Below are 13,862 nucleotides of genomic sequence, written 5' to 3' on the forward strand. Positions count from 1 at the left end.
GAGCAGGGTTAATGAGATGTGACCAGGTCTAAGGCAAAAGCAAGAGAGGAAACAAAAATGGAGAAAAAGTCTTTCTTCTTCCCAGAGCTCTCAGCGAGACTGTGAGAGAAGTTGACATCAATTGTTTTCATTTCATTGCCCGTTATCTAGTTCAGTTACCAAAACATTCCAGCTTGCTTCAAACTAGCACATTTTGTATTTGGATTGTATTTAGATAACCTACTCCAATACAGTGAACAAAACAATACAAGCTTCCAAGAAGAAAGTATTCAGGACTAAGCTACCACGAAACAGGATATGCTTAAATGTAAAGGATAATTCATACCTGTTTGAACAGTGTATCACCTGTTCTCAGCTAAGCACGTGAAGATGCCACTCTAGCTTGTTAGAGGTGATAAGTGGGCACGTCTGGAGCTAACACAATATGCTGTGAAACCTCAGTAATATCATACTACAATCACCTGACTGCTCGCCTGATCTGTATTGGGAAACACAACTTTCCCAACTTCAGCAAACTAATAGAAGGCATGCCTGAGAAGGGACCAATTGCCTTGAGTGGGTTTTACCATCAAGTGATATGAACAGTTAGCAATCTCATCATCCTCCAATCTTATTTGAAAGCTCAATCCCTGGTATTTTAATATAAACAGACATTATTAAAAATAATTCCAAAGTTAATATTGTCTGTATATATTCTTATTCAGGAGAGGGATGAATAGCTAAGACATGCTAGGTCTAATAATCAATGTCTTAATTTAGCTTGGCTACTAGAATGATAGAAGTAACATAGGAATAGATACTTAACATGTTGATAAACAGAATGGTCAAAGACTAATAATTTTTAAAATATCTTTCTTTACTGATACAGCAGGTTATTCTGCATACGAGCCGCAGCACTCTGATATGGACTAAACTCATGTAAATCACCAGACGAAGACATTTCCAGGAATCACACTAAGAGGCCTCAACTTACCACTGGGCCATCTTTGAAGAACACCTACAACCTAGTTTCCAGATGTCGGTGGTAAAGATATTAAAAAACTTGGACTGCAGAGACTTGCCATCTCAAATGCAGTGTTACATCATAGCAATGACACAAGAAAAAACACCAGCCAGAACTGATCTCAAACTTATCCAACTAAAAAAAAAAATTTAAAAAAAAAAAAAAAAAAAAAAAGATGCATTTAACAGTGCAGAATCACTCCTGCAAGAGGAAAAGGGCCTTGTCCTCTCCCAGTGTCTATATATCATGACTTGGATGTTATTTGTAATATGTGTTACTAAAACACAAGCATTTTGCATCAGTGCAGTTTTTGCTAGGGTATGTTTACATAAACAAACAAAAAATGTACTCTTTTATTTTTTTACGACGTACATTAAAATTTCTAGAAAATACAGTATTGCAAGCATAAATTGTTCTGTTTGTTTGCCTCAGAGTCAAGGTAAATATGTAACTTAGGATGGCAGGGGTCACTATACTTTTTGGAAGATAGCAATACTTCAAAGAAAGACCTAAGCATCTCAAAGCTGCATTTTGCTGGAAGTGGATTCAGATAGTCCTACCCCGGCAGTGTTTGCTGCGTGAAAACTACAATCAAACGCTGGTGTTTTAACAGACTGCACATACCGATGCCATGTCAGCGGACGCCGCGCAGAAGTTACGGGCTGAGCCAGAGCAGACACCGCGCCTTCCTGAAGGCGCCTTCGGACTTTCCTGAAACGGCCCGTTTCCAACCCAGGAAAGGAACAGATAACGCTGAAACGCGAAGCGAGAGCGAAGAACCATAACTGACTTCCAGAGCGCCGGGGCCGGGCGGAGCGGGGCCGGGGCCGCAGCAGGAGCGGGGAAGGGCGGGGGCGGGCCGGGATGGGCAGGGCGGGGGCGGGCCGGGATGGGCGGGGCGAAGCTGGCCGGGATGGCTGCGTCTCGCGCCGGAAGCGGAGCTCCGTGCGTCGGGCGGGGCTGGTGTTGCCAGGCGGAAGTGCGGCTTTGGTGGCGGTTGGCGTTTAAAGACTCCGAGGCGGTTAAAGGGTGACGAGTGGCGGTAGGACGGGAAGGCTGGTGGGGGTTTTGTACAGATTTGCGTCTCGGGATCGGTTGTACTTCCGGGGTCCGTGTCCCAGCGGTTCCCGGGCGGGAGAGAGGAGATGGTCTCCAGAGCCGCTGATCGGCTGCTGGTCGTCGTCTCGGTCCTGGAAGGTAAACGATGGAACTGGAGGGGTCGCGGCCTCCTTGGTGGTGGTTGTTTCCGTCTTGAAGGGAAAGTGGGAAGTGCTCCCTGTCTCTAGATGTGTTGCTTTGATGGAGTAAGCGGCATAAGCTAAGCTGTGTTTAATAAGCTGGTTATGTTACTACATTTATGAGCGTACATGTCTTAAAGTCAGTATGGAAGACCCGCAGTTTGTGGAGGTATTTAGCCAAAGTACTGTTTTTAATTACTGAAAGAGTGCTTCCTTTCCTGAAAGAAGGTGTCTGTATTGAAAAACACCTCGCTGCGTTGTCGTTTAAACCTCATTTTGCTGCCGTTACTGTTGGGTGCTTTTGCCACCCTTCTCTCTGAATCAAGCCTCTAGGTAAGCACCGATGTCCCTGCATTTTGTCTAGTCCTCTCTGCTACAGGCAGAGAGCTTAAGCTCTTTTCTATGAGTTGTGAAGACTCAGTTGTGGATGGTAGCTGTGGAGTCTTTACAGCAGGGCAGCACTTCAAAAAAGCTTCATACCTAAGCACTGGAGTTTATTCATTGTCTTAGAATGGGATCATGTTATACATGTCTGCCTTTTTTGTTTTTTAGAAGCCTTCTGTTTCTACTGCCTATTAGAAGTCTACTGCAAACTTCTTATAGCATTCAGTCAGATCTGGAATACTGGCTAATCATTCTTCATTTTGCATTTGTACAGATTGTGTTTACTGAGGTGTAATGAGTGTGTGGGTGTTGGGATTTTGTTGGGGATTTTATTCGGGTCTGAGTTGTTCAGTTTAAGATTTCCTGTTTGTCAGGTAAATCCTATTATCTGTCTTGTCCTTGTATCTAATTTACCAAGGTAAGTTTAAAACGAGATCCTGTCAACTGACATGCATCTATCCCCTCTGAACACAGTAATATATAATTTTTTAAAATATCCACTCTATCACTTATATTGTTAATCAAAATAGGGGATGAGGTTGAATCCTGTACAGCTTTAGGCAAACTGTTAATATAGCAGTTTCATTTATTTATTTTCAGCAACAAGTAGTTGGAGGAACAACCTTCACCGCTTTTATTAGATTGGCTTTTGCTGTTTTGCTGTGAGACAATGTCAAAATTTGCAGGAAAGACAAAACATTCAGTCTCCCTCTCACCTATTCACTCGATGTATTCCAGTCACAGATTTCCCAAAATCAAATCGTAGAATTTGCCCATTTTTTTCTGACTTAATGTCTTGTTGTTTCTGGATGGTTCACTAATAATCTGTTACGTGTTATGTTCTTCCTCCTCCTGCATAATAGGAAGGCTTTTTTATGCAAAATGAAGAGCGTAACTTTAGAGTAAGCACAGGAAAGATTATATAGTAAATGTATTTTGATGTAAGTGACAAATGTGAGCTGTTTTTTTAATGGTACCATGTAGCAATTACACTCTTTTACAGGGCGCTATTTTCCAAAACGACCCAAGTGTATGCTCATAGTTGAAGCAAAGTTTGATGGTGAACAGTTGGCTACTGATCCCATAGAGCACACTGATCAGCCAGAATTTGCTACAGAGCTGGCTTGGGAACTTGATAGGAAAGCACTTCATCAGCACAGGTAATGTAAGAAAATTAAATCTAGTTAGGAGACAAAATTTAATTTTGCTGTCTTTACTGGCCTATTTTTATAGAAACTCTTTTTAGCTGTACACTGATCTACTGCAATATTGCCACAACAAATAAATATATGTATGTGGCAAGAAAAGTTATGTTTAAAAATTCCATGCTTCATTCATTTAAGGATGAATTTTTAGATGTTCAGTATGAACTCAGTTTCTAACCTACTAAAACTAGTTGTGTGACATATACATTTTGTGTGATTGGTATACTCAAAACTTGGGGATCATAATTAATTCAAAGAAATTTTGATTTCAACTGAATTGTTGTTTCAGGCTGCAGCGCACACCTATCAAACTCCAGTGTTTTGCTTTGGATCCTGTGTCTTCAGTTAAAGAGAATATAGGTTATATTGTACTTGATTTAAGAGCTGTGCAGGAGAAAAAACAGGTATGTTATTGTGTATGAAGTCTGAAAAAAGTATGTTTGACAACAGTATTGTTACAGATGTTAGAATTTGATTTAAGACACAGGCAAAACTTTTCAGTCCTCTTGAGATCACATTTTTGAAAGATTTGTGATCCATGTAAATTTCTGTTACAATTTTAGTTGAGAACTCGAAGATTCTCTCTTCTTTTGATGGATCCCTGATGTATTTTTCTTGCTAACCTGTTTACTGTACAAATCACTGAAAAAAGAGTATGTTCAGATAGTCTTCTAGGAATCATTCTGGAGCATAGGTTGCATTTTTGGAAATTAAGGTATTGTGACGGTTTCGGTGTTACCCACCCTGCTCCCCAACTTTGGAAGTCACCCAGACTAGACTCAGTGGCTCTGGAAATTGAATGAAGCTTTATATTTACAGCTTAGCACAATATACAAGCAGATACTTAAAATATATACAGTAATATACAGAAATATACAAGGTAAAAGGTCATACAGAAGCACAACTGCCTTCCCAGAAACCTGAGTCCCCATCAGGGACTCTCAACCACCCTTCCACCTTCCTCTCACCCCCACTGCCTTACCCTAAATCTTGAATTATGCCCCAGGTAGATTGGAGGGTCGGCCATGGGGATTAGGAATCAGATGGATTAGTCACACAGAGGGCAGGTGTGGTGGTTTAGGTGTTATCTGCCCCCCCCCCCACTTTAAGAAACACCCAGCTAACTCAGTCGGGCTCTGGGAATATAAATGAAGCTATTTCTTTACAACTAACACAATATATAAGGAGATATTTACAGTATATACAATTATATACAGAAATATACAATGTAAAAGTACTACAGAAACACAACTCCCCTCCCAGAAACCTGAGTCCCCAGGAGCGGCTCTTAACCACCCCTGCACCTTCCCCCTGCCCCTCTCAACCTTACTCCAGTCCTAAAGAAGAATAGAGGTTCAGCCAAGAGGTTAACAAGCATGGTTATGAGGGCAAACTTTAATTTGCTTAAGAAACTTATTTCCAAAGTCCTCTGGGCAGCAGTCCTTAAGAACAAGGAGGTCCAGGATGGATGGGCCTACTTTAAACAGGAGCTCTTGAAGGCACAGGAACTGGCAGTTCCCATGTGCCGAAAGATGAGCCAGCGGGGAAGGCGACCAGCCTGGATGAGCAAACAGCTCCTGAAGGAATTGGGGGGAAAAAAGAGGGTGTATCACCTCTGGAAGGAGGGGAAGGCTTCTCCTGACGTGTATAAGGAGGTAGCCACATTATGCAGGAGAAAAATTAGAGAGGCTAAGGCCCAGCTAGAACTTAGGCTGGCCACTTCCGTGAAAGATAAGAAAAAGCACTTTTATAAATTCATCAATGCTAAAAAGAAGGGCAAGAAGAGCCTCCACTCCTTACTGGACCTGGAGGGGAACACTATAACTGGTGACAAAGAAAAGGCTGAGGTCCTGAATGCCTTCTTCGCCTCAGTTTTCAACAGTAAGGAGGGAGGACATCAGGGCAAGTGGCCTCTTGAACTGGGGGATGGGGTCGGGGAGCAGTGTGTTGCCCTGGAAATTCATGAAGAATTAGTTCAGGACCTGCTGAGCCACCTGGACACCCACAAGTCCATGGGACCAGATGGGATCCATCCCAGGGTGCTGAGAGAGCTGGCAGATGAGCTGGCCAAGCCACTCTCCATCATCGGAGAGGTCCCAGGTGACTGGAACATGGCCAACATTATCCCCATCCACAAGAAGGGTCGGACAGAGGAACCTGGGAACTATAGACCCATCAGCCTGACCTCAGTGCCAGGGAAACTGATGGAGCAGGTTATCTTGGGGGTGATAAGAGCGCACCTGAGGGATGGCAAAGGGCTCAGGTCCAGCCAGCATGGGTTTAGGAAGGGCAGATCCTGCCTCTGCAACCTGATCTCCTTCTATGATCAGGTGACCTGCTTGGTGGATGTGGGGAGGCCTGTGGATGTGGTCTATCTGGACTTCAGCAAGGCCTTTGACACTGTCCCCCACAGCAAACTGCTGGCTAAGCTGTCAGCCCATGGCTTGGATGGCAACACTCTGTGCTGGGCTAGGAACTGGCTGGAGGGCCGGACCCAGAGAGTGGTGGTGAATAGTGCCACATCCAGCTGGCGGCCAGTCACTAGCAGTGTCCCTCAGGGATCAGTGCTGGGCCCCATCCTCTTTAACATCTTCATAGATGATCTGGATGAGGGCATGGAGTCAGTCATCAGCAAGTTTGCAGATGACACTAAGCTGGGGGCAGATGTGACTGAGTTGGAAGGCAGAAGGGCTCTGCAGCGGGACCTTGACTGCCTGGACAGATGGGCAGAGTCCAATGGGATGGCATTCAATAGCTCCAAGTGCCAGGTGATGCACTTTGGCCACAACAACCCCATGCAGAGATACAGGCTGGGGTCGGAGTGGCTGAGAGCAGCCAGACAGAGAGGGATCTGGGGGTGCTGATTGATACCCACCTGAACATGAGCCAGCAGTGTGCCCAGGTGGCCAAGAGAGCCAGTGGCATCCTGGCCTGCATCAGGAATGGTGTGGTCAGCAGGAGCAGGGAGGTCATTCTGCCCCTGTACTCTGCACTGGTTAGACCACACCTTGAGTACTGTGTTCAGTTCTGGGTCCCCCAGTTTAGGAGGGACATCGAGATGCTTGAGCGTGTCCAGAGAAGGGCGACGAGGCTGTTGAGAGACCTCGAGCACAAGCCCTACGAGGAGAGGCTGAGGGAGCTGGGATTGTTTAGCCTGGAGAAGAGGAGGCTCAGGGGTGACCTTATTGCTGTCTACAACTACCTGAAGGGTGGTTGTAGCTAGGAGGAGATTGCTTTCTTCTCTCAGGTGGCCAGCACCAGAACGAGAGGACACAGCCTCAGGCTGTGCCAGGGGAAATTTAGGCTGGAGGTGAGGAGAAAGTTCTTCACTGAGAGAGTCATTGGACACTGGAATGGGCTGCCTGGGGAGGTGGTGCAGTCGCTGTCCCTGGGGCTGTTCAAGGCAAGATTGGACGTGGCACTTGGTGCCATGGTCTGGCCTTGAGCTCTGTGGTAAAGGGTTGGACTTGATCTGTGAGGTCTCTTCCAATCCTGATAATACTGTGATACTTTTAGTGGCAGTGAGGTTAGGGAGATGTAGCTCAGTCCGAAGCCAGAAGCAGAGTGAGTAAAAAATGGCGAAAGGATTATCTAATGTTTACTTTCTTGTTCCCATACCTCTCAGCGAGACTGTGAGGGAAGGAGACATAACCATTGTTTTCCTTTCACAGCCAATTATCTACTTTCTCTCACCAAAACATTCTAGCCTGCTTCAAACTTGCACAGTCCACCCCTGTCTACTTCGCTCAGGGTATCGCTGAGAATTATCTGATCTAATCTAAACCAATATTTACACTAAGGAATATTACAAGTTCAGTTGACATTTCGTTCTAGCTATCTCAGATGTAGGTGATTCAAAAGCTCAGAACAATTTTGTCTCCTCACAGATGAGACAAAAAACAGGGACTCCCAGGTGACGTTGGTTTTTGTGCTCACGTACTGTAGATTCTCTCGTAGATTCTTTCTGTGTTGGATGCCGATGGTACCTAGAACAGAAAACTCCTAACAGCTTGTATCATACACTCTGAATTTAGACTCTCTCAGCTAAGGTTAGATTTCTCTGTGGAATACACTGGATTTCACCATTTTCCTGCAGTACCCAGTAGGTATGACCAGGAGCTTCAGCAGATACCACCTCTCGGACAGGTTTCCCTTCGCCCGAAGGAGAAAATACCCAAACAGTTTTCCCTAACAGATTCTTTTCACATACAACAGGAACTTTATCACCGTCTACTGTTTGGACCAAGTCTGATTGTGCAGGTCCTGCTCTATTTACTGAACCTCTACTATTTACCAACCAGGTAGCTTGTGTTAAATGTTTGTCCCAGTTTTTCAGAGCTCCACCCCCAATGGCTTTTAGGGTGGTTTTCAGCAAACCATTGCAGTGCTCAATCTTCCCTGAAGCTGGTGCATAGTAGGGTATATGGTAGATCCACTCAATACCATGCTCTTTGGCCCAGTATTTCACAAGATTGTTCTTGAAATGAGTGCCATTGTCTGACTCAATTCTGTCTGGAGTTCCATGTCTCCACATGATCTGTCTCTCCAAGCCAAGTATGGTGTTACGTGCAGTAGCATGCACCATCCGGTGCTGGCCTCTACCATCGTCAGCACATACTGCTTGCCAGAACAAGATCGAGGTAAAGTGATGTAGTCAATCTGCCAGGCTTCACCATACTTGTACTTTGACCATCTCTCACCATACCATAAGGGCTTGATTCACTTAGCCTGCTTAATAGCAACACAAATGTCACAGTCATAGATGACTTGGGTGATAGCGTCCATGGACAAGTCAATTGACCTATCATGAGCCCATCGGTATGTTGCATCTCTGCCTTGATGTCCAGATCAGTCATGGGCCCACGGAGCTAAAAACAGTTCTCCTCAGTGTTTCCAATCAAGGTCAAGATCAGAGTTGGTATCAACTTGAGAAATTTTATCAGCTTGATCTGCCTTCTGGTTGTGTTGATGTTCCTCAGTGGCTCTATTCTTAGGCATGTGTGCGTCTATGTGCCGCACCTTCACTGGAGTTCTCTCCAGCCGTGCATCAATGTCCTGCCATAGATCAGCACACCAAATAGGCTTTCCTTTCCTCTGCCAACCATTCTTCTTCCAATCCTTTAGCCAACCCCATAGGGCATTGGCTACCAACCATGAGTCGGTGTAGAGGTAAAGGATAGGCCAGTTCTCACGTTCAGCCACATCAAGAGCAAGTTGGACAGCTTTTAGCTCAGTGAACTGGCTGGATTCTCCTTCTCCATCCCTCGCTTCGGTAACTGTCCTGGTACGACTCCAGACTGCTGACTTCCATCTTCGCTTGTTCCCAACAAGACGACAGGAACCATCTGTGAACAAAGCATAGTTCTTTTCCTCTCTCTTCTTTTCAGAGAGATCACCATAGGGAGGAGCTTCTTGAGCACAGGTTATTTTCTCCTCTGGAGGTTTGGTACAGTCTGTGCCTTCCGGCCAGTTGGTGATCACCTCCACCAGACCAGGTCGATCAAGATTACCCATTCGTGCTCGCTGGGTTATCAAAGCCATCCATTTAGACCAGGTTGCATCTGTGGCATGATGTGGTGATGAACCTTTGCCCTTGAACATCCAGTTTAGAACTGGCAGTCTAGGAGCTAAAAGCAATTGTGACTCAGTTCCAATCACTTCAGAAGCTGCTTTCACTCCTTCATAAGCTGCTAGTATCTCTTTCTCAGTTGCAGTGTAGTCTCTGAACCTCTGTAACAACGTCCCCAGAAAACAAGAGGATGACCACGTGTCTCATTTGGAGCTCTCTGCCAAAGGCTCCAAGTTGGACCATTGTCACTGGCAGCCGTGTACAAAATGTTCTTAGTTTCTGGACCAGATCTCACAGGTCCCAAGCCCACTGCATGGACTACTTCTTGTTTGATCTGATCAAAGGCTGCTTGTTGTTCAGGTCCCCACTCGAAATTGTTTCTCTTACGAGTCACATTGTGCAGAGGTTTGACAATTTGACTGAAACCAGGAATGTGTAGTCTCCAGGATCCCACTGCACCTAAGAAAGAGAGGGTGTCCTTCTTACTGGTGGGAACTGCCATGGTGGAGACTTTGTTGATCACATCCTGAGGAATGTGACGGCAACCATCCTGCCACCGCACTCCCAGAAACTGAATTTCTCTGGCAGGTCCTTTGACCTTGTCTCAATGGTGAAACCTGCTTGCAGCAGAATGTCAATAATTTTGTTACCCTTCTCGAAGACTTCCTCACCCTTTTTAGCCCCACACAATGATGTCGTTGATGAACTGGATGTGCTCTGGAGCTTTACCTTTCTCCAGTACATTGTGGATGACTGAGTGACAGATGGTTGAGCTGTGTTTCCACCCCTGAGGCAAACGGTTGAAGTAGTACTGGATTCCTCTCCAGGTGAATGCAAACTGAGGCCTGCACTCCTTTGCTATGGGAACAGAGAAGAAAGCATTAGCAATGTCTATGGTAGCATACCATTTATCCTCCTTCGATTCCAGCTTGTACTGGAGTTCCAGCATGTTCGGCACAGCTGCTCTCATGGGCGGAGTCACCTCGTTGAGGGCATGAAAATCAACTGTGGGTCTCCAATTGCCATTGCGTTTATGCACTGGCCAGATGGGACTGTTGAAAGGTGAATGAGCTTTCTCGATGACAGCCTGACTCTCCAGTTGACGAATCTGCTGATGAATGGGCAATAAAGAGTCACTGTTAGTTCTGTACTGCCTGTGGTGTACAGTTTGAGTAGCAATTATTAGTTTCAGATCCTCTATGTCATGATGTCGCACAACTGCATATTCATCTGAAAGTTCAGGTCTAATGGACAATTTCAATTTACTATCCTCAATCTCTACAGATGCTATTCCAAAAGCCCATTTATGACCCTTAGGATCTTTGAAACAACCTTGTCTCGCAAAGTCAATTCCCAGAATGCAAGGCGCATCAAGACCAGTTACAATAGTATGTGTCTTCCACTCTTTACCAGTTGAGCTTATCTCAGCCTGCAACTTAGTTAACTCTTGAGATCCACCAGTGATTCCTGAAATAGTGATGGTCTCTGTCCCTTTGCAATTGGATGGCAATAAAGTACACTGTGCACCTGTGTCAACTAAAGCCCTGTATTTCCCAACTTTTGAACTGCCAGGCCACCTAATGAACACATTCCAATAGATTCGGTCCTCTCCACTATCCCTTTCCTCCTCCTGGCTGGAGGCAGGACACCCCTAATGCTGAACATGGCATGTGGGATGTACACAATGATTGATGTTGTTGTGAGAGAAACTGCAATTGTTGGAATAATTGTAGTTGCTCTGGGGAGCTGAAGAAGTGACAGCTACTTTTCTGACATTGGCAGCAATGCCTCTGTTTCTTCCACTCTGCAGATCCCTGACTCTCTTTGAAAGAGCTCAAGTAGGTTTACCATCCCATTTGTTCATGTTCTCACCATATGTGTCACGCAGAATTATCCACAGTGACGCACATGATTGCTGATGTCTGGGTGGAATTTGTCTCCTCCTGGGCTGGAATTGCCTTGCAGGAGGTGGGCATCTGTTCCTGATTGCAGAAACATGCACCCATTCAGATGATGCAGGGACAGTATCTTTTACGAGATTGGTAATGTTTTTAAGATCCCCCTTCAGTTCTTTCATGCTGTTCTTAATACCATTCTCAATGCCTTCTTTCATCTCTGTACCCAGAGTTTTTATGGCACAGATTATACCAGAATGTGACAAGCTGTCCTCTACCTGCCTCTGCTGGTCAGTGAATTCACCAACAGTGATAGAACTTTCATTATCACCCCTTGATAGAAACTTGCTAGCCAAGATGTTAGCATAGGATGAAGGAGCAAGTTTAATGAGCTTTTTCATGAGACCTATTCCAAGAGGAATGTCATCAGGCTCATGTGTGCCATGATCTCCATAAAGCATTTCCTTCACAGCAAACTCCTTCAGAAGCTTAATTCCCTGCTCAATGGTGTTCCACTTCTTGGCAGCCCATGGCAAATCATCTCGGGAAGGATATCTCATAGCCACAGCCAACAGAAGGCATGTCCACAAGCTAACCGTACCAAGAGGACTTGCTCGGTATTTGTCCACTCCACTCTCCTTGGTGAGTGGTCCCAGCTGCTTGGCAGACTTGTCTCCTACCTGCAGGGCATTAGCACCAATGCTACGGCATCTCACTAGCCGACTTAGGATTGGCTCACCTGATTCCCTTCAATATTCCTTTTTAACTTTCCTGACCTCTCTGAGAGGATCGTTGGAGTCCTGGATGTCATCGTCCTCCTCTTCCTCTTGTTGATCTGGTTGTCCCTGGCCTAGAAACAGAACCTTCTTAATAGCACTCTTAAACTCATTGGAACCATCCTCTTTCTTGGCAGCCAACCTCACAGCGCTCTTCTCATTTGAGTACTGCGATCTCAGCATGTTTGCGAGGTCTCGCAGACTAAATGCCTCCCCTTCCTCCTCTTGCTCACCAGAGGTCCCCTCTCTTACATCCTCCTTTGAATCACACTTTGTCAAAAACTGTGTCTTGGCTTTTGCCTTAGCAGGTGCCAAAAAGGCCTGCACAACAGCAGACTTGGACATGTCTACTGGAGGATTTGAATCATTGCGGGACTGACCTGGGGTCTGTGAGTTCAGATCTGCCTTAGAGCTAACAGGGTTCTGGTCTGCTGGCTGGGGATTTGAACTGGCTGAGCTGGTGTTATTAGTATTAGTGGGATTATTTGCCTGTGCTCCTGGGATGCCTGCCAACCCTGACGTGTTTTTATCTTTGTTATCATTCCCGCCAGGAACATTGTCAGTTTTCCCAGAATCTGGAGAAGTAGGTACAGGGACTATCCCTGGCTGTGCCCCTGACTGGTAGAGAGGTGGTATAGAGACTGGCTGGGGAGAAGGAGATTGTTGATGATTTCCACTGATACACTGTTTCTGAGACGCTGAGCCATTTGCTTTCGAGACAGAAATTTTCCTAGTTCTTACAGGCACTGCATTTGAATTTTTCACACAGAATATTAAAAGTATTATAAAATCAAAAATTATAAGAGCCAGGATGACACACACCAGACATGCCGCAATTTGCTTTGAGTAAAAATCGCTACAAGGATTTGGCATCTCAGTTCTGGGGTGAATTACTCTCATCAGGGCTATAGCTAAAGCAGTATTTTGATTGCTTGTAATATTATTGACAAATACACCTGTAATGTTACTGGTAAGATTTTCAGTGACATTAAAACCAGCATACCCGAGAATGAAATCACTCCAGGACCAGAAAATGGTTGTGACTTTAGCTTTGACCTTCTTAAAAACTACATGAAGCAAGAAATAACCAATTTGGTCTTTTATCCAATTGTACAGAAGAAAACAGCAAACAGGCCACACAATAGCCCCCACCAAGTAAAATAGCTGCTTTATTAGCTTCATTCTGATTCCCAGAGTTAATTAACAGTCACTCAAATGAATTTGCCCCACGTTGGGTGCCAAATAAAAATATGTCGTGGTTTAGGTGTTATCCACCCCCCCACACTTTAAGAAACATCCAGGTAACTCAGTGGGCTCTGGGAATAGAAATGAAGCTATTTATGTACAGCTAGCACAATATACAAGCAGATATTTACAGTATATACAGTTATATACAGAAATATACAAGTTAAAAGTAATACAGAAACACAACTCCCCTCCCAGAATCCTGAGTCCCCAGGAGGGGCTCTCAACCACCCCTGCACCTTCCCCCTGCCCCTCTCAATCTTACCCCAGTTCTAAGGAAGAATAGAGGTTCAGCCAAGAGGTTAAGAAGCAAGGTTAGTGGCAGTGAGGTTAGGGAGATGTAGCTCAGTCCGAAGCCAGAAGCAGAGTGAGTAAAAAATGGCGAAAGTGTTATCTAATGTTTACTTTCTTGTTCCCATACCTCTCAGCGAGACTGTGAGGGAAGGAGACATAACCATTGTTTTCTTTTCACAGCCAATTATCTACTTTCTCTCACCAAAACATTCTAGCCTGCTTCAAACTAGCACAGCAGGTTAGGTTAGAGAGG

At 45.0% G+C, this 13,862-nt stretch overlaps 1 protein-coding gene across 1 annotated transcript in view; it reads left to right on the forward strand.

Moving 5' to 3' along the window:
* Nucleotides 1–2,070: 2,070 nt before the first annotated feature.
* Nucleotides 2,071–13,862, forward strand: part of CEP120 (centrosomal protein 120) — a 45,454-nt gene continuing 33,662 nt past the window's right edge. Inside the window, exons 1-3 of the mRNA XM_064176837.1 lie at nucleotides 2,071–2,200; nucleotides 3,629–3,785; nucleotides 4,120–4,234. Of these exons, the coding sequence (XP_064032907.1) occupies nucleotides 2,149–2,200; nucleotides 3,629–3,785; nucleotides 4,120–4,234 (324 nt within the window). The 5' untranslated portion in view covers nucleotides 2,071–2,148. The remainder of the gene's footprint in view (nucleotides 2,201–3,628; nucleotides 3,786–4,119; nucleotides 4,235–13,862) is intronic.

The sequence above is a fragment of the Pogoniulus pusillus genome, chromosome Z (genome assembly GCF_015220805.1).
Source record: "Pogoniulus pusillus isolate bPogPus1 chromosome Z, bPogPus1.pri, whole genome shotgun sequence".
NCBI classification, from domain to species: Eukaryota; Metazoa; Chordata; class Aves; order Piciformes; family Lybiidae; genus Pogoniulus; species Pogoniulus pusillus.